At 41.5% G+C, this 21,252-nt stretch overlaps 2 protein-coding genes across 12 annotated transcripts in view; both read left to right on the forward strand.

Moving 5' to 3' along the window:
* Positions 1 to 13,674, forward strand: part of OCLN (occludin) — a 60,719-nt gene extending 47,045 nt beyond the window's left edge. For all 5 annotated transcript variants that reach the window (XM_066376778.1, XM_066376758.1, XM_066376768.1 and 2 more), the window contains exons 7-9: positions 2,663 to 2,834; positions 7,809 to 7,850; positions 9,975 to 13,674. In XM_066376778.1, coding sequence (XP_066232875.1) covers positions 2,663 to 2,834; positions 7,809 to 7,850; positions 9,975 to 10,076 — 316 coding nt within the window. In that variant the 3' untranslated portion in view covers positions 10,077 to 13,674. The remainder of the gene's footprint in view (positions 1 to 2,662; positions 2,835 to 7,808; positions 7,851 to 9,974) is intronic.
* Positions 13,675 to 19,908: 6,234 nt separating this feature from the next.
* Positions 19,909 to 21,252, forward strand: part of GTF2H2 (general transcription factor IIH subunit 2) — a 42,280-nt gene continuing 40,936 nt past the window's right edge. For 3 of the 7 annotated variants that reach the window (XM_066376822.1, XM_066376811.1, XM_066376868.1), the window contains exon 1: positions 19,980 to 20,307. In XM_066376822.1, coding sequence (XP_066232919.1) covers positions 20,249 to 20,307 — 59 coding nt within the window. In that variant the 5' untranslated portion in view covers positions 19,980 to 20,248. The other 4 variants (XM_066376832.1, XM_066376843.1, XM_066376851.1 and 1 more) reach the window with 4 other exon arrangements.

Here is a 21,252-nt window from a genome sequence, read left to right on the forward strand (position 1 = left end):
GCTTTGATTTGGCATTTACTTTTAATCTTTCACAATGATACCAGAGATTCTTTTATTTATTTATTTATTTATTTATTTTTGTGGTAGAGACAGAGAGTCAGAGAGAGGGATAGATAGGAACAGACAGACGAGAGACATAAATTCTTCGCTGCAACTCCTCAGTTGTACATTGATTGATCTCTCATATGTGCCCTGACTGGGGGGGGCTATAGCAGACCGAGTGACCCCTTGCTTAAGCCAGCGACTTTGGGCTCAGGCTGGTGAGCCTTGCTCAAACCAGATGAGCCCGTGCCCAAGCTGGCAACCTTGGGGTCTCGAACCTGGGTCCTCCACATCCCAGTCTGATGCTCTATCCACTGCGCCACCGCCTGCCTGGTCAGGCCCAGAGATTCTTTTAAAAGTTTATCCAGAACATTTTGGAAAAGAGTTCTGTAAACAGTTAACAATTCAGTGTTCTGGCCAAGGTTGTGATGAAATTCCTTTGTGTGTGTCAGTGGTTTTGTTACAGTCCATCATCACCAACTGCCCTGTTTCCCTGAAAATAAGACATCCCCCAAAAATAAGACCTAGTACAATTTTTTTCAAGCTTAGAAATATAAGGCATCCCCTGAAAATAAGACCTAGCACATCTTTAGGAGCAAAAATTAATATAAAACACTTTTATTTTCGGGGAAACGGTATTCTCCTGTTGGGTATTCTGAGGAATGGGGCACAAATCAGAAACATTTGTGGTGTGAATAGTAATTAAAGCATTGCTTCTCAAGGTGTCTGGGATGGGTGGGGTGTGTATAGTTTGAAATGCCCTACTCACTGGCGGTTCTCGGACCTCATTTCCCCTCACTCCTTAAGAGTGTTTGGCTTAGTTCATCCATGCATCTGTGAAATATTTGCCTAACTTGTGTCATGGAAGATTTAAATGAAACTTCTAGAAGTCCTGAATTCTTGTTTCCTTTTCAGGTAAATCCTTTAAGTTCTCCTCTCTAAAAATGAAGATATTAGACTGACTTAGATCTGAAACTTGAAATGGCATATTGCTATGATATTCCTTAGTTCTATGAAACAATTCAGAGTATTTATTTCCTCAGTGGACTATAGATGAATGGCATTACCTTCTTTTATGTAAAGCACAGCTGGTATATTGAGAGATACAAGTAATACATAATTCAGGGTTTTTTCCCATAATTTAATGCATTGTCAGATTACTTGTACCATGAGCATGAATTTCTTTTTTTAAGTGAGAGGAGGGGAGATAATGAGACAGACTCCACATGCGCCCTGACTGGGATCTACCCAGCAACCCACATCTGGGTCCGAATAAGTGCATTTTTATACTCATACATTATAAAGTCAAAGGACTTAAAATAAGTTATTTCCACTTAGGAAAAATAAGACCAAGATCAAAAACAAACAAAAAACACATACCCCCAAAACAGTCTGGAAACTCTAGGTGGCAGCAGAAACTAGCTGGCTGACACTACAGTGACAATGTATTGTACCTGTTCCAGAATCCAGTTTTAAAACATTCAACATTATCATGTATATTTAGAATGGGTTCTTATGACTTGAACTTTAAGTGTTATAAATTATTTTTAACTTTATTTCTAAAATTTATATAAGCACTGTTTTTGTTTGTGGGTTTTTTGTTTTTTTTAAACATGTGTCCAGGTCCTGGCTCAGTGGTAGAGCATTGCTCCAGCATGTGGAAGTCCCAGGTTCGATTTCCGGTCAGGGCACATAGGAGAGGCGACCATCTGCTTCTCCCTCCCTTGCCGGGGTCCAGCCCCGGGGGGAATCCAGGGGTCCCATAGAAAGAGATGGCATCGGTGCAAAACGAGTGAGAGAGCCAAATTCTTTTTTAGCATTCACTGCCAGGCATCTCTGCCAATGGCTAGTCTAGCTTTATTTTTATACACATACACACTAAATTACAATCACATGGTATTCAGAATACATTGATTAATAATTGTTTTTGTTTCACTATGGTTACATATCTCTAGGCAACAGTTAATTCATTTCTATAAGCTATAAATCAGATGGTAAGTCATTCTAAGTACAGTTATACAATAACTTGAGCAGCACTAACAATATTTGCGCAAACTTCTAACAAGTCAGTATTGATTAATAACTCTACCTTACCTAATGTCCTATTGTCTAGTCAAATTTTATTTGCCTACTATATTCATATACTAGTTAAGTTCTAACTTTATTTTTCTTAGTGTTCCCCTCCCCCTCCCCTTTCTCTCCCTCCCTCCCTCCCTCCCCTTCCCTCCCTCCCCCTCACTCTCCTTCTCCCACAGCTATGGTTCCATTGATTCAAGCGCTTTGGCCCTGGGCGGTGAGGATGGCTCCAACAAGCCTCTGCCTCAGGGGCTAAAAATAACTCAGTTGCAAGCATCAGGCAGAGCATCGCCCCTAGAAGGGTTGCTGGGTGGATCCCAGTCTGGGCGCTTATGGGTGTCTGTCTCTATCTCCCCTACTTTCATTAAAAAAAATGTTTAGTGATATGTAAAGTATAATCCTTCTTAGTCTCCCCATAAGCTACAAAAAGAAAACGAGAATGTCATTCTTCATATCCCATCAGTTTTGTTATCTTTGAGGAAGAAACATTGGTTCTATGTCTGCTAAGTATACATAATTAATTATTTTTCCACTCAATTTTTAGGGAATACCCACCTATCACCTCAGATCAACAAAGACAACTCTATAAGAGAAGCTTTGACACTGGCCTGCAGGAATATAAACGCTTACAAGCAGAACTTGATGAGATCAATAAAGAACTCTCTCGTCTGGATAAAGAATTGGATGACTATAGAGAAGAAAGTGAAGAGTACATGGTAAAGTCAAACCTGATAATTATATATTACATATGCTTTTATTCTGATTTATGGAAATCCAGTATACTTTATACTGATGTTGATATAGAATTTGCTGGTAATTACCAAACTGTAATTTCATTGAAGAATAATTGAAATTGAGTCTTGGGTGAAATTCTTTCCAAACTGAAGAGTTTGCTGTTGTTAAGAATTACATATATCCTTTTCTTTTTTTTTTTTTTTTTTTTAATTTTTCTGAAGCTGGAAACGGGGAGAGACAGTCAGACAGACTCCCGCATGCGCCCGACCAGGATCCACCCGGCACGCCCACCAGGGGCGAAGCTCTGCCCACCAGGGGGCGATGCTCTGCCCCTCTGGGGTGTCGCTCTGTTGCAACCAGAGCCATTCTAGCGCCTGGGGCAGAGGCCAAGGAGCTATCCCCAGCGCCCGGGCCATCTTTGCTCCAATGGAGCCTCGGCTGCAGGAAGGGAAGAGAGAGACAGAGAGGAAGGAGAGAGGGAGGGGTGGAGAAGCAGATGGGCGCTTCTCCTGTGTGCCCTGGCCGGGAATCGAACACGGGACTTCTGCATGCCAGGCCGATGCTCTACCACTGAGCCAACCGGCAAGGGCCTCCTTTCCTATTTAAAAGAAGATAGCTTTATCAATTTTTCTATTTATATACCCAGTTCATTCTTTCCATAAAAACTTAAATAATACAGAATTACGTAAATTTGTGTGACTACCTGGTTATCAAAATATTAGTTGTTAAAATAGCCCTTTCATGTTGAAGTGCACCTAGACACACATAGTCTTTTATAAAGAATCATCATATCATCATATACTGAATTTCCCCATGTATAAGACGCACCTTAACTTTGGGGCCCGAAATTTGGGGAAAAAATGTATTACATAAAGTTTTATTCATCATAAAATTCATACAACTCCTCATCACTGCCATAACTCCCATCAATTAGCTTGTCCTCATCTGTGCCTGATGACGAATCACTGTCTTTTTTTTTTTTTTACAGAGAGAGAGAGTCAGAGAGAGGGATATATAGGGACAGACAGACAGGAACAGAGAGAGATGAGAAGCATCAATCATCAGTTTTTCATTGCGACACCTTAGTTGTTCATTGATTGCTTTCTCATATGTGCCTTGACCGTGGACCTTCAGCAGACCGAGTAACCCCTTGCTCGAGCCAGCTACCTTGGGTCCAAGCTGGTGAGCTTTGCTCAAACCAGATGAGCCTGCACTCAAGCTGGCGACCTTGGGATCTCGAACCTGGGTCCTCCGCATCCCAGTCTGACGCTTTATCCACTGTGCCACTGCCTGGTCAGGCGAATCACTGTCTTCATATATTGCCTCATCTTCAGTTCCATCTGTAGTGTTTGAAATGCCACAACCACTGTATAAGACGCACTCAGTTTTTAGACCCCAAATTTTTTGTAAAAGGTGCGTCTTATACATGGGGAAATAGGTCATGTTTTATTATCTTTCCTGCTTTTTTACTCAAGAATAGTTTATGTGGGGAAAAGTTTATGGTTCGTTTTTTTTCTTGGTCACCTGACTAAGGTAGTATTTGACCATGTAAAGTTACTCTTTCCTTTTTAATTCCCCCTTCCATACTGTACTCTTTGGAAGGAAGTCACGATGCATCAGTCACTTAAGGAATGGGGAATTATGTTCCAGCTCTCTAATGGGCTATGTACCAACACAAATTATTTAGAATTCTGCATGAGAGATATGTCACTTCTTCTGTTTTTAAATTTACTTAATCAATCATTTATATCGGTATGGACTCATAGATATCTTATTTATACTTTGGTTTATAATCGAGCACTTCTTTATTTTGTATAGCTGTGACCTTTGGAAACACTTTCCGTTGCCTCCTTTGTCTGTTTGATGTACTTCCTTCATTGTGGAGGGTTTTCTTATTTTTTAAATTTATGTATTCATTTTAAAGATTTTATTTATTGATTTTACAGAGAGAGGAGGTGGAAAACGAGAAGGAAGAACTCATAGTTGCTTCACTCTAGTTGTTCATTGCTTGTTTGTCATATGTGCCTTGACTGGGCAAGCCCAGGGCTGCGAGCCGGCACCCTCAGGTTCCAGGTTGACGCTCCATCCCGCGCCACTGCAGGGCAGGCGGAGGTTTTTCTTTTTGAAAGCTTTCTGGTACTCCATATATGCTGCCTTTTCTTTACTCAATAATAGCCTGCGGTTATTCTTTCATATCAATAACAAAGATCTACTTACTGAAAAAAGTATTCTTATGTGTTAAAAATAGCTACACAACTTTTTATTCTATAGTTGTACTATAATTTACTTAAGAGTCATTCTCTGTGAATAGACATTCAGGAGGTCTGTCTTCCCCTCTCTGCCCCACACACATACTCCCCCCACCCCCCGTAATACCAGTAATAACGCTGGTGAACCTTTCCATATTTGTGTACTTGTCTGCTTATCTAGCGTGAACAAATTTCAGAATATGAAATTGCTGAGTCAGAAGTTAGACACATGTAAATTTTTGTTGCAAAACTGCCCTCCGGAAAGATGAAATCAACTGCATTCCTGCTAATGGTACTCTAGAGGGCTCATTTGACCCACATTTCACTAATACTTAGTGTACCTAAAAAATTACTCCTGTGTCTGAGATATTAGTACTTAAACTATTTTTTTTATCATATCATTTATTTATTGGAACCTCATTCATTTTTTAAAATACTATTTATCATTTTTAATCTGCTTTTCAGTTTTGAGGCATTTACTTCTTACATAGTTTGATTTAACTGCTGTTTCCTTTTATGGCTTTTGTATGGTGTTGTCATAAACCTTTATCAATTCAGTAAACACTTCTTAATCATTATTATGTCCTTGATATAGAAGTGCTGAAGTTAGAAGGATAAATAAAATCCTGTGTCACCTCTGAAAGAGCTCATATCCTAAGAAAGAAACTGACATCTATAATAGCTTAGACAATGTGACTAATGCCATATTCACATTATGTGTGGAAAGTATTGTAGCTAATTGCTCAGAGGAGGAATAAGGCCTGAAGAGCTTAGGAGAGGCTTCTCTGAGAGGTAACCATTAGACATTGTCCAGAAAAAATGGGGGAGGTGTGCATAAGAACATGGTAGAAATCTGGAAGCATTAACATGCTTGATTTTTAAAAGGAATCACAAATGATGGGTGCTAAGACTGGATAGGTAGGAGACTAGATTAGTAGAGAAGTTAATGCAGAGATCAGAGCTGTGCTTTACAAGAGACCTCTCTGGTGTCAACAGGGCATGTGGACTGGCACAGGGAAAGATGAGAGACAGCAGAACAGAACGTTACCTACCTATGTGAATGGCACTTAAGAAATAATGTCGGCCCTGGCCGGTTGGCTCAGTGGTAGAGCCTCGGCCTGGCGTGTGGAAGTCCCAGGTTCGATTCCTGGCCAGGGCACACAGGAGAGGCGCCCATCTGCTTCTCCACCCCTCCCCCCTCTCCTTCCTCTCTGTTTCTCTCTTCCCCTCCTGCAGCCGAGGCTCAATTGGAGCAAAAGATGGCCCGGGCGCTGGGGATGGCTCCTTGGCCTCTGCCCCAGGCGCTAGAGTGGCTCTGGTCCTGACAGAGCGACGCCCCAGATAGGCAGAGCATCGCCCCTGGTGGGCGTGCCAGAAAGGAAGGAAGGAAGGAAAGGGAGGGAGGGAGGGAGGGAGGAAGGAAGTCATCGCCTGACCTGTGATGGCATAGTAGATAAAGCGGGGGTCCCCAATCCCCAAACTAAGGCCGTGGGCCGCATGTGACCCCCTGAGGCCATTTATCCAGCCCCTGCCGCACTTCCGGAAGGGGCACCTCTTTTATTGGTGGTCAGTGAGAGGAGCATAGTTCCCATTGAAATACTGGTCAGTTTGTTGATTTAAATTTACTTGTTCTTTATTTTAAATATTGTATTTGTTCCCGTTTTGTTTTTTTACTTTAAGATATGTGCAGTGTGCATAGGGATTTGTTCATAGTTTTTTTTATAGTCTGGCCCTCCAACGGTCTGAGGGACAGTGAACTGGCCCCCTGTGTAAAAAGTTTGGGGACCCCCCTGGGATAAAGCATCAACCTGGATTGCTGAGTTCGCCAGTTCAAAACCGTGGGCTTGCCCAGTCAAGGCACATATGGGAGTTGATGCTTCCTGTTCCTTCCCTCTTCTTTCTCCCTCTCTTTTTCTCTCTCTCTCTCTCTCTCTCCTCTCTAAAATGAGTAAATAAAATCTTAATTTAAAAAAAAAGAAATAATATCATCAACTTCTGTTCACTGGCTTCTTGTGGTCTCTTGATGACCATAGTTTTTTTTGTTTGTTTGTTTTTTGACCATAGTTTTTTAAGAGCTTTAAGATTCTAGGGTCGCCGGCTTGAGCTTGGGATCATAGACATGATCCTACAGTTGCTGGTTTGAAGTCCGAGGTCTCTGGCTTGAACTCAAGGTCACTGGTCACTTGCTCTGCTGGAGCCACCGGTCCAGGCACATAAGAGAAAGCAATCAGTGAACAACTAAGATGCCACAATGAAGAATTGATGCTTCTCATCTCTCTCCCTTCCAGCCTGTTTGTCCTTGGCTGTCCCTCTCTTCTCTCTCTTTCTCTCGTGCTTGCACATGCACACTAAAAAAAAAAAAAAAAGGACTATTATTTTAATTTCCTGTATTTTTGGCAGTTTTCGCTTGAAAATATAGCATAAATATTGTTATTGTTTTTTTTTTAATTTTATTAATTTTAGGGAGAGGAGAGAAAGAGAGAGAAAGAAAGGGGAGTGGGGAGCAGGAAGCATCAGCCTGTAGTAGTTGCTTCTCGTATGTGCCTTGACCTGGCAAGCCCAGCGTTTCAATCCAGCGACCTCCCGGCGACCTCATCATTCCAGGTCAACGCTTTCTCCACTGCACCACCACAGACCAGGCAGTACTGTTACTTTTAAAAGAGGAAATGACTCATTAAACATACTTCCTGTGTTTCTCATTAATAGGCTGCTGCTGATGAATACAATAGACTGAAGCAAGTCAAAGGAGTAAGTATCCCAGTAAGGTTCGGTGACGAAGAATTTTTCTATTATGTGATTTTCCTTTAACTTTTAGACTGACTATGAATACCTTGTCATGCATTGCATTGATTATAGACAAAAGGCCCAATAATTGCAAGATAAACTATAACTGAGAACTTGGAAGCTTAATTTCAGTTGTTTCCAACTACAACCAATACTGATTTTTTAAAAACTTTTATTTTTTAATTTAATTTAAAATTTTTATTAATTGATTTGGGAGAGACAGGGAAACATCAATTTGTTGTTCCACTTATTTATACATTCATTGGTTGATTCTTGTATGTGCTCTGACTGGGGATCAAACCCACAATCTTGATATACCAGGATGACGCTCTTAACTAAATGAGCTACCTGGCCAGGGATGAAAACTTTTTTAAAGGTTGAAGTATACATACAGAAAAGTACACATATCATATGTGTACAACTTGGTAAATTTTCACAAAGCAACTACATACCTTTGTACCTGGCACTCAGATCAAGAGGTACATTTCCTCGTATCCCTGAAAATGCCTTCTTGTATTCTTTTCCAATTTTTACCTTCTTCCCAGAGGTAACCACCACTCTGACTTCTAATATTATAGATTAATTTTGAACTTTATATAAATGAAACCATCTATGTTTGATTTCTTTTGCTCAGTACTGTGCTCGTGAGAGTCATTCATGTTTTGGCATGTGTCTGTGGCTCATTGATGCTTATTTATGTTGTGAATAAAACAACTTACTCATTTATTGTATCATTAGTGAGCAACCCGGGTTGTTCCCGGGTTGGGGCTTTTATGCTTATACAGCTTCAAACATTTTTGTAAGAGTCTATGCACGTACGTACACATTTGTTAGGTATACACGGGGAGTGAAATATCAGGGTCTTTACACAAGTGCATGTCCAGCTTTGGGCAGGTGCTGTCAAACAGCTTTCCTGGTTGTGCCATTTTATATTCCCACTGAGTACTGTAAATTCCTATTGCTCCATATCCTTACCAACACCTGCCGTGATCAGTCTTCTTGGACTTAAATGATTTTTGTTTTTATTTATTTATTTTTAAAGATTTCATTTATTGATTTTAGAGAGAGGAGAGGGAGAGAGAGAGAAAAATGGGGTGGGGGATGGGGAGAGGAGCGGAAGTGTCAACTCATAGTGACTTCTCGTATGTGCCTCGACCAGGCAAGCCCGTGGATTCAAACCTGTGACCCCAGCATTTCAGGTTGATGCTTTATCAACTGTGCCACGACAGGTCAGGCAAGTGATTTTTTGTTTTTAAAAGATTTTATAGGCCTGGCTGGGTAGCACAGTTGGTTAGAGTATTGTCCTAATACACTAAGGTTACAGGTTTGCAGGTTCGATCCCTGGTCAGGGAACATCAAATAATGACTGCATAAATACCATACTTTTTGCTCCATAAGACGCACCTGACCATAAGACACACCTAGGATTTTAAGGAGGAAAATAAGAAAATAAATATTCTGAACCAAATGGTGTGTTAAAATATTTAATAAAATACCGTATTGTTTGCTCCATAAGATGCATGGGCATTTCCCCCTCCACTTTTGGGGGGATAAAAGTGCATCATATGGAGTGAAAAATATGGTAAGTGGAACAAGTCGGTATTTCTCTCTCCCTTCCTTTCTCTCTAAAATCAATAAATAAATAAAAATTAAAATATTCTATTAAATTTTTTAAAATTACAAAACATGATTTTAAATACAAGAGTTTAAAAGCATATATAGTTTCCTGTCTCATTCACCATTTTCCCAGTTCCTGTTTCCCAAATCAACTGATACCACCTGTTTATTGTTTTACTGAATTTTTAGATGATGTGTGTTAGTTTGTTTTTTGTTACTTTACAAATCATTAGAAATTAGGTATCCTTTGTAAAACTTGGGTTAAAAGATACTGTTGAGCAAAGAGAATCAGTTGCCTATCTGGTTGAATACTGCCAGGTGCCTTATGTATCTTATTTCATTTAACATTCCCAACAATTCTATATGACTAATTTTGCCCTTTTTTTGGTTAACCTTTGCCTTCCCAGCAGCTACACATAACTTGTTTTTATTTTGTTAAATTTACCTGGTTCATTTTATTTTCCTTTTTAGTCTGCAGATTACAAAAGTAAGAGGAATTATTGTAAGCAGTTGAAGAGTAAATTGTCACACATCAAGAAGATGGTTGGAGATTATGATAGACAGAAAACATAAAAGACAGATTTCATTGTTTGAGAGATGAAGAAATACCTGACATTTCTACAATGTTGTCAGAACGCAAAATGACTTTGGACTCTAACCAGAGAGGCCAAACCTTTGTGATCATTGCAAAGATTTGGTAACTGGAATATCATCGGTATTGAAGCATTTTATAAATACCTGTAGCTTTTAATAATCAACTGGGCTGTACACTCCAAGTAAGGATTTTATGCTTTAAACATTGGTTCTTGTATGAAGAACTGTTTTGAGGTTTTTAAACCTTTAAGAAAGGTCGCTGAGTGGACTGTGCTATGAATGTTCATACCCTAGGCATGAGATAGGTGATCTCATTTAATCCTCCCAGAATCCTCCCTTTCATGTAACTGTTACTTACAATTGTTCCTTTTCAGATAAAGAAAATGGTTCCCTGCAATGAAGTGAAACTGCTTGTTTCTTAGCTTGCAGTTTCGGTTAAGTCTGTTTTATGACTCCATTAATAAAGTCCCTGGCCATGCATATCTTAGCTACTATAGATACTGCATTCTACCAATCTCCCTGTTGATTTTTTTTCTGTGTGTAAATAGTTAAAAGAGCTTTTTATTGTTTTATGTCATCTTGGTAATAAATATCATATAAAAGTAACACACTGTGAAATTTAAAGATTGTAAATATATATTTACTTTTTAAAAATCAAAATTTAAACCCACTTGTCAGAATTGTGTTGTATATTTTAAAATACTTTTTCATCTTTTATGGTTTACATTCTTTTTTTTTTTTTTAACTAGGCTTTTTCATTATATCAGAGTATCTGATTACATTTATAATTCAGTTGTGACTTGAAACGTATCTTACAGAAATGTTCAAGTTCTGTACATATTTTATGAGGTATTAAATCAGGTGTTTTCTTTCTATAATATACCTGTTTGATGTTAGTGCTACTAATTTTAAGCTGTGCAAACCAACACACAAAACATGAAATTTTTCAAATGGTGCCCTTAACTCTCAACACTTTTTTTTTTTTTTTTTGTATTTTTCTTTAGTTGGAAACAGGGAGGCAGTCAGACAGACTCTTGCATGCGCCCGACCGGGATCCACCGGTGTGCCCACCAGGGGGCGATGCTCTGCCCATCTGGGGCGTCGCTCTGTTGCAACCAGAGCCATTCTAGCGCCTGAGGCAGAGGCCATAGAGCCATCCTCAGTGCCCGGGCCATCTTTGCTCCAATGGAGCCTTGGCTGTGGGAAGGAAAGAGAGAGACAGAGAGGAAGGAGAGGGGGAGGGGTGGAGAAGCAGATGGGCGCTTCTCCTGTGTGCCCTGGCCAGGAATCGAACCCGGGACTTTTTTTTTTTTAAATCTTTTATTTTATTTTTATTTATTCATTTTTAGAGAGGAGAGAGAGAGGGAGAGAGAGAGAGGGAGAGAGAGACAGAGGGAGAGAGAGCAGAGAGAGAGACAGAGAGAGAGAAGGGGAGAGGAGCTGGAAGCATCAACTCCATATGTGCCTTGACCAGGCAAGCCCAGGGTTTTGAACTGGTGACCTCAGCATTTCCAGGTTGACACTTTATCCACTGCGCCACCACAGGTCAGGTGAACCCAGGACTTCTGCACGCCAGGCCGACGCTCTACCACTGAGCCAACCGGCCAGGGCCGAGCTACGTTTTTTAAATGTAAATTTTTTATTACTAAAGTAAAATTAACTGGTAATACCCGGCATGTTGCTAGCAAAGTTAACTGTGATTATCCCCTCCGTTTAGAACTTATTTTTGTGAAAATATTTTGAAGAATCTGTAAATTAATCATTAGTATGCAATTCGGACATGTAAGTATGTCAATGTAAAAAATGTCCAAACCTGTAGAAGTTTTAAGTTTTTTTAGCCAGATGTTTTGACAACAGGTCAGGAAGCAAGGTCTCAAATGCTCCAAGAATTACAGTTTTTCAGATTTTATCTTTCTTTTATTGGTGCCCTGAGCGGGGCTTGAACGTGCAACTCTGCTGTATTAAGATGACACTTTAACCAGCTGAACTACCAGGTGAGGGCCTGCAGTTTCTTTTTTACAGGAATTAAGAAGGGAACATAAGGAAGATTACATGAAGGTGGGAGAAAGCACAGTAGAAAGATTATATGCTCCTTTGAGGGTGGTTATGCTTCAGAGGGGTGTGAAAAAGAGAATGACTCTGGCATTTCAAAGTGGTTAACCTAGAAGCACAGGACAATAAACAGGGCTTGCTTAAGGCAAAGAGAAACCTTTTAGTAAAGTTATATGCCTGGGGTATGACAGCCCACCACGAACTGCCCCATTAGGAATTTATGATCAGCCTTGAACTGTCAGATTTATTACAGAGCCCTTTTTGCCCACACATAATTTTTGTATACAAATCTGAATCATTTTCCAAAGATAAACTTTTAAGTAATGTTTCCATTATAACAGTGATTCATCTCTTCAAATTGAAGAAATTCTTAATTTTCCATGTGCTTTACCTACTTAGAACTAAAGATAATCTATGCTTTTTCATACCTTTTGGATTCACACCAAATGGTAAGGACTCTCTTGAGCAATTTAACTGATTTCCATGTATGTTAAAAAATTTTTTTAAAGATTTTATTTATTGATTTTAGAGAGAGAAAGAAAAAGAAGGTGTAGGGGAGAAGTGGGAAACATCAACTAGTAGTGGCTTCTTGTGTGCGCCTTGACCAGACAAGCCCAGGGTCTTGAACCAGCGACCTCAGCATTCCAGGTTGAGGCTTTATCCACTGCGCCACCACAGGTCAGGCTATGTGTGTTAAAATTTTAACTCTTGTTCTTGGAAGTGACTGTACTTAGTTTATGAAGGCAAGCCTGCCAGTATTCTGTTAAAACCTACTCAGCTGAATGTAGAAATTCAACAGCATAAGTATGCATTGTAAAATTGTGCCATAAAACTGGACTTTGAAATAAAAACGAAAATCATTTTTCAAATGTGGTACTTCCTAAAGACCACTTCAGAAGCCAGGATCTGTTGGGGTTGGCATTAACTAGCTGGATATAATTTTGAAAAGCTACTCAAGCAGTTTCCTACACTGAAATATAAGAGGTTTAAATTAGTTTCAAAGATCTCATCCATCTCTGACCTTCTGTGATTCTTATGTCTCCATTCGGCTTTCTGCTATATATACCATTGTTCAAGAATTTGTTGTGGAAGTATGCAGTCCATTTGATAAATGTTCACTGCATAAAGTGATTTCTTTACATGATCTGTGTTTTGAAAAATTTAAAGAAATACAGAAAATACAACATACTTGTACCCACCACCCAGAAATAAGATATTAGTTTTGTCATAAATGCTTTGTATTTTTTGAAACAAACTTGTCTATTACTATTTATAATAAAAGTTACATGAAATATTTAATTTCTTATAAGTCTATTGACTTGCAACCATTTCTCATTTTACAGTAAAGAAAACTAATGATCTGATGGATTAATTGGTCCGTTGTCATATTCAAGCACGCGACTAAACTAGGAATGTTTGATTATTAGGTTCTATACTCCCATTCTAACTTAACTTTGTTAATAAATTAATGGGTTGGATAAGGTGGAATTGCTGTGTGTGATGTTAATAAAATGTCCTATTTTAATTTTTGAGTGCATTTTAAGTACTTTTTTGTGTGTGAGAGACAGAGATGAGGGACAGATAGGGGAAGACAGGTAGGAGAGAGATCAGAAGTATCAATTCTTCATTGTGGCACCTTAGTTATTCATGGATTGCTTTCTCATATGTGCCTTGACTGGGTGGCTACAGGAGAGCAAGTGACCCCTTGCTCAAGCCAGAGACATTTGGGCTCAAGCTAGTGGTGACCACAGGGTCATGTCTATGATCCCGCACTCAAACTGGTGAGTTCGTGCTCAAGCCGGCAACCCCGTGAAGAGGCGGGGATAATATAATAAGATGAGAAGACCCTATGGAGCTTTAATTAACTAATCTAAAGAGAACTAACACTAATCGACATGATCTAACACAACTCTACTTAGATTAGCAATTTGGGTTGGGGTGACCTTGGAATAAAACACAACTTCCGAGTGATTAATATTTAGACCTACAAGTCAAAATAATATCATTTATTGATCCAAAAAATTGATCAACAGACCAAGTTACCCTAGGGATAACAGCGCAATCCTATTCAAGAGTCCATATCGACAATAGGGTTTACGACCTCGATGTTGGATCAGGACATCCTAGTGGTGCAGCGGCTACTAAGGTTTCCTTTGTTCAACGATTAATAGTCCTACGTGATCTGAGTTCAGACCGGAGTAATCCAGGTCGGTTTCTATCTATTCTAGGCCTCCCCCAGTACGAAAGGACAAGAGAGGCAGGGCCCACTTCATTCACGTGCCCTCAAGCTAACAGATACCATAATATTAATCTGATAACGCATATATATAACTAATCACCCCTAGACCAGGGTTTGTTAGGGTGGCAGAGTCCGGTAAATGCATAAAACTTAAACCTTTATAACCAGAGGTTCAACTCCTCTTCCTAACAAAATGTTCTTGATTAACCTACTACTAATAATTGTACCTATTTTATTAGCCATAGCATTCCTAACCCTATTAGAACGTAAAGTGTTAGGATATATACAACTACGAAAAGGCCCAAACGTCGTTGGACCCTACGGCCTACTCCAGCCAATAGCAGATGCAGTAAAATTATTTATTAAAGAACCCCTTCAACCTTTAACATCATCCATCTCAATATTCATTATCGCCCCCATCCTGGCCCTAACACTAGCCCTAACCATGTGAATCCCCCTCCCCATGCCCTACCCCCTTATCAACATAAACTTAGGCATCCTATTTATACTAGCTATATCTAGTCTAGCTATATATGCCATCCTGTGGTCAGGCTGAGCCTCAAACTCAAAATATGGGCCCTCCACGTCCCATTCCAATGCTCTTATCCACTGCACTACTGCTTGGTCAGGCTTAAGTACTTTTAATAACATGAAATGTTTTCATATAAATACCTGAGGTATCTGTAATGACCTGAATGGGGGTATGCATGTGTAAAGAAGGGTCTAGGCAAAAGAGTGCTTTAATCATGGTTTCAGGTATCTTAGACTTGGTGGGGGGCAGTTCCTAACATAAAAATGTTCTTCCTGGCCCTGGCCGGTTGGCTCAGCGGTAGAGCGTCGGCCTGGCGTGCGGGGGACCCGGGTTCGGTTCCCGGCCAGGGCACATAGGAGAAGCGCCCATTTGCTTCTCCACCCCCACCCCCTCCTTCCTCTCTGTCTCTCTCTTCCCCTCCCACAGCCAAGGCTCCATTGGAGCGAAGATGGCCCGGGTGCTGGGGATGGCTCCTTGGCCTCTGCCCTAGGCGCTAGAGTGGCTCTGGTCGCGGCAGAGCGACGCCCCGGAGGGGCAGAGCATCGCCCCCTGGTGAGCAGAGCTTCGCCCCTGGTGGGCGTGCCGGGTGGATCCCAGTCGGGCGCATGCGGGAGTCTGTCTGACTGTCTCTCCCGTTTCCAGCTTCAGAAAAATACAAAAAAAAAAAAAAAGTTCTTCCTTCAGCATTGGATTGGAAGTATCTCAACTGGATATTTCTGAAGGCTCAGGTGAAGAAATAAGAATTCAAACTCAATCTCCTGGCAGCTCGTGGTTCTGCTACCCTCACCATGTAACTTCTCATGTGAAAGCTCAAATAAATTAGATGGAAGATTATCTCATCCCTCTCAATATGAAACTTCTGTGTTTCATATTAACATTTCTTCTAATGGGAATAGTTTTCATGAAGAAAATGCCCAAGTATTTTGGTACTTTTAAAAACACTATGTTAAAATAATGCCACTTTGGAGTTAAAAAAAACACGGACACAGATTTTTTTTTTTTTTTTTAGTGAGAGAGAGAGAAGACAGGAAGGGAGGGAGATGAGAACCACTCAAGTTGTTCATTGATTGTTTCTCATATGGGAGGCTCCAGCCAAGCCATTGACCCCTTGCTCAAGCCAGCAACCTTGGGCTTCAAGCCAGCAACCATGGGATCATGTTTATGATCGTCCACCCAAGCCAGCAACCCCATGCTCAAGCTGGTAAGTCTGCGCGTAAGTCGGATGATCCTGTGCTCAAGCTGGCAAGGTTGGGGTTTTAAACCTGGGTCCTCAGCATCCCTGAGCGATGCTCTATCCACTGTGCCATTACTGATCAGGCAGAACTTTTTTTTTCCCCCCTGACAGAGACAAAATCAGAGGGAGGGACAGACAGGAAGGGAGAGATGAGAAGCATCAATTCTTCGTTGCGGCACCTCAGTTGTTCATTGATTGCTTTCTCATATGTGCCTTGACTAGGGGGCTCTAGCAGAGCGAGTGACCCCTTGCTCAAGCCAGTGATCATGGGGTCATGTGTATGATTTTACGCTCACGCCCGAGACCCAAAGCTCAATCTGGTGAGCCCGTGTTCAAGCCAGATGAGCCCACGCTCAAGCTGGCAACCTTGGGACTTCGAACCTTGGTCTTTGGTGTCCTAGTATGATAATGCTCTATCCACTGCACCACTGCCTGGTCAGGCTTGTTGTTTTGATGCGTGTGTGACTGCAACAGATGTAGAAGGGTGTTCCAAAACTAGTTGCTGTCAAAGGACCTGCTTCAGAGGCGGATTAAGATTAGTTGAGGCCCCGAGCACAGAAGAAAATATTGGGCCCCTTAAAATAAAGGGAAAATAAAAATACATGTTAACCATATTTTTAAATAAATAAAAAATATTATGTACTATTAACATGTTAAAATTGCACATATCAAACCAAACTTGGTGTCATTAGAAAAAAATGTAAAGTTGGGGTTTTGCGGGGCCCTTCAGAAGTCAGGGCCCAGGGCACGCGCCCAGTGCACCCACAGTTAAATCCGCCTTTGACCTGCTTGCTCTTTCCTGCAGGTGTTCTTGGTTTACCCTCCAGCAGTTGTTTGTTGTGTGACCTTGGGCAAATTACTTAGCCTTACTGTATCTCATTTTGCTTATACGAAAGAGAGATATTTGTACCTGTTGGAGGAAAGCCAAAGCACTGAGTGACTTTCTGTTCCCATCCTGAGGAAGTGAAGGTCGAGACCAAGCATACATGACTGAAGGCAGTCGCATCCAGGGAAGGCCAAGGACATGGGTGTTTGGCCCAACTGGAGCTTTCTGCAGGTCAGGAATCAGACAGCAGATGGTGTGGTGGTATGTCTCAGAAAGGGCAAGAGAAATCTAATCACTTTTGCAAAACTAAATAATAAAAGTGTACACTGCATTCTGCTTGCTAGTTTCTTACACAAGATGACATATTTCTTTTTAATAAATTGGATAGCTGATCTCTCCAAGGCACCTCAATCTTGGAGAGATTGAGGTCCTCCACTTGCAGTATTGTTGCTGCCTCATTCCCTTTGCAGCTCCTCTTCATGAGACCCTGAACATTAACAACATGCACCTAATATATAAAGGTAGTTAATGTGTGACTTAGATCAGTCCTTGTCAGAAAATAAATAATAAATATGGCCAGTTACATCTATTTCCCAAAGCCAGAAGGTGAAACTATTTAAACAACCTTTTAAAAAGCAAATTGTGTCTTATAGGTTTATTTACCCACCAATCCCCTACATGCTTCATCTGTGTTGGGTGCGGCTTTAGGGTGTAAATTCTGAATTTGAGACATAACTGCATTAGGCTTGGCATTGTGACTTCATAAATGATGAACAAATGCTTTAAAAGAATAGTTTATATATCAAAATAGAGATTATTAGATACTGCTATAAGCAATTCTGGAGATTTTTAAGGAGTCTCTCAAATGATTAAGTTCCATCTAAAGGTATGGGAATAGGCAGGTTCACCTCTCCCAGTCTGAAGTTGCACAGTTTGACTTTCAGCTTGATTCAACTGGCTGAGCTGTTCATGAATTTTCTAACTCGCTGACCTGTGGTGGCGCAGTGGATAAAGCGTCGACCTGGAACACTGAGGCCGCCGGTTCAAAACCCTGGGCTTGCCTGGTCAAAGCACATATGGAAGTTGATGCTTCCTGCTCCTCCCTCCCCCTTCTCTCTCTCTCACTCTCTCTCTTCTCTATTAATTAAAAAAAAAATTTTTTTTTCTAACTTGGTGGATTATGTCCAGCCACCTGTGGGCAAAGAATAAATTGTTCCATTCTTTTACAGCTGTCCCTTAGTTTTACAAGTTGAAACATTTGGCTAGGTTAGATAATTTATTCTGTTACTTTGTATACAATTAAAATATTGTGTCATAATCATGGCAAGGGATTACCATGGATTTATGCAGGTTTTGTTTTGCTTTAGAATTTCTAGTTGAGTCAGGATCTTTAACTAAAATCTATACAGATAAGAGTAAACTTTGCAGTTGCTAATCAGACCAGAGTCCAATTTTAAATCCAGGTCTGTTCTTTACTCTACTGTGCAGGATGTCTTCTGTTTATGTTTTTGACGGGTAGAATACATGTGAAGATTTTGGTGCTAATGCAATACAGATAACAGAGAGGAAGGAGTTCCTTTCTGTTCTTCATCTCCCGGGGCTAACCTTTTTTTCAGATATTCTGGGAGTGCCTTGCCTCTCCATTTCTGAAGCATGGGAAATGCTAGTATTTAATTCCATATGCATTAGCAGGCATCTCAAACAACTTTTCCAAAACTGAACTGGTCGTACTCATTCCCCACCCTCTCAGTAATTGCAACTCCAACCTTTCAGTTGCTCAATTAAAAACGTTTGGAGTCACTGGCTCCTTGTTCATAACACAGACCCAATCAAGGTTGCAAATAAAATCGCTTCTCACTAGCTGCACTGCCATACTACACTAGTTCAAGCAATCATCATCTCTCCAACGTTCTCACGTTCTCACGATGTTCAGAGCCACCCACCTCTCTTATTTCTCTGACCGCCATTCATCCCCTGCTTTCCCACGCAGCCCCTCAAACACACAATGCTCTTCCACCTTTAACTTGCATGTCCCTTTACCTGGAGAGATCTTCCCCAATATCAGTGTGGTTAACTTCCTCATTTAATCATGGCAAAACCATCTTGGTGTGGACTCCTCTGACCACGTTATTTTAAACTGCAGCCAGTTCCCCTTTTTATGCTTCATTTTTCTCTATGCCACTATCACCATTTGATAGAGTATGTTTTTTTTAATTGAATCTATTGGGGTTACAGTAGTTAATAAAATTATATAGATTTCAGGTGTACTATACTACAATACATCATCTGTGTAAGCCTGACCACCCTAAGTCAAGCTTATGTTTTTCTTTATAACTGTCTCCATAGTAGAAGGAAATTCCATGATGCCAAGATGTTTTGTCAGTTTCTCATATCAGGCCCAAAGTAGGTGCTCAATAAAATTTTTGTTGCATGAACAGCAGGAGGTGCAGAGGTGTCCCAAAAATTTGCATAGCAAGGTTCTGATTTAGCTGCTGCTGCTGTGCTCTGAATTCTTCATGCCAACTTTTAGAAATAATAAAATGGAGCGACGGCCCAGATGGGCAGAGCATCGCCCCCTAGTGGGCTTGCCGGGTGGATCCCGGTTGGAGCGCATGCGGGAATCTCTCTGCCTATTCTCTCACTAAATAAAAAAATAATAAAACAAAATCATGCTCCTCAGTTCCCAGGGCGACAGCTAACGGGCCTCCGACCTTCTAAGACCGAAGGACGCTTTCCTCGCCTCCAGACCCCCTTTCCAGACCCACCTGGAAGGGGGGTCTGGAGGTTCCTCCCTGCACTCCTAAGTCAGCTCCAGAGTTGCCGCGACTCGGAACACCTGGCCCGAAACCCTCCACTTAAAGCCTTCGGAACGTTTCTGTATTGCCACCGCTCACAGCGGAAGGACTTCATAGGCTCCCTTAGAGCGGACTGGGCGGAGCTTCCGGGCAGAGCGACTTCCGGGCAGATCGGCGTCAGGCGTGACCGGTGAGTTCCCGGTTTAGAGGCATCCGAGGCATGGACCGGTCGCCTGGGGAGCGTGGTAGCAAGGCAGGGCCTTCCCTCTCCCAAGCGGAGGCTGAATGGCCCTGACCAGTGTCATAGGGAATGAGGATGTGAGGGACCATGTGGAAGAGAGGAGGGCAATTTCTTTCTGGGGAATTGCACGGAAACAAACATCTGGGGCTGCAATGTGGGGAATGTCCCTAAGGCAGAATGCGAGTTTCGTGAATTGTGAGCCTGGGTTCGAGTTTGTCACCTGCTTCCAACTATGTGGCCTCGTGAGTTAGCAGCTTTTGAGCCTCTAATACACACCTGGAAAACAGGACAGTAAACGCCCTTGCCTGTCTCACAGCGCCTTCTAGGATAAGGTCTGAGGAAAAGTTTCATAAATTGGATGTTTGGTGCACATCTCATTTGTGTTTAGGTAGGATTCTGAGTTCAGAAATCACACCAATGGGCATACGCTGGGGAAATGGCTTTTCTGGCGTTGGATTCTCGGGGAACAGATAAGTGATATATATTTTAGAAATATATATATTTTTTTCTTTCTTTTTTTTTTTGTACTTTTTCTGAAGCTAAGAAACGGGGAGAGACAGTCAGACAGACTCCCGCATGCGCCCGACCGGGATCCACCCGGCACGCCCACCTGGGGCGACGCTCTGCCCACCAGGGGGCGATGCTCTGCCCCTCCGGGGCGTCGCTCTGCCGCGATCAGAGCCACTCTAGCGCCTGGGACAGCGGCCAAGGAGCCATCCCCAGCGCCCGGGCCATCTTTGCTCCAATGGAGCCTTGGCTGCGGGAGGGGAAGAGAGAGACAGAGAGGAAGGAGAGGGTATGGGGTGGAGAAGCTAATGAGCGCTTCTCCTGTGTGCCCTAGCTGGGAATAGAACCCGGGTCCCCCGCACGCCAGGCCGACGCTCTACCGCTGAGCCAACCGGCCAGGGCCTAAAAAATATATTTTAAAGGCTTTTAAAAATTATTATTCATTTTAGAGAAGGGCAGGAAGAGCAGGAAGCATCAATTCCCATGTGTGCCTTGACCAGGCAAGCCTAGAGTTTCAAACCCTTGACCTCAGTGTTCCAGGTCGACACTTTATCTATTGGGCCACCAGAGGCCAGGCCAGGCCAGGACAGTGATATTTTAAGAAGATGGAATATTAGGAAGTCACAGGAGATGACTAACCTAAGAGTTCACAAAGTACCTCTTTCTTCAGGACGCATAATGTCCTTCTCTATTAACAGCATGCTTGTAAACATCCAACTTCCCTTCAGA

Source organism: Saccopteryx leptura, chromosome 1, assembly GCF_036850995.1.
Source record: "Saccopteryx leptura isolate mSacLep1 chromosome 1, mSacLep1_pri_phased_curated, whole genome shotgun sequence".
Taxonomy (NCBI): domain Eukaryota; kingdom Metazoa; phylum Chordata; class Mammalia; order Chiroptera; family Emballonuridae; genus Saccopteryx; species Saccopteryx leptura.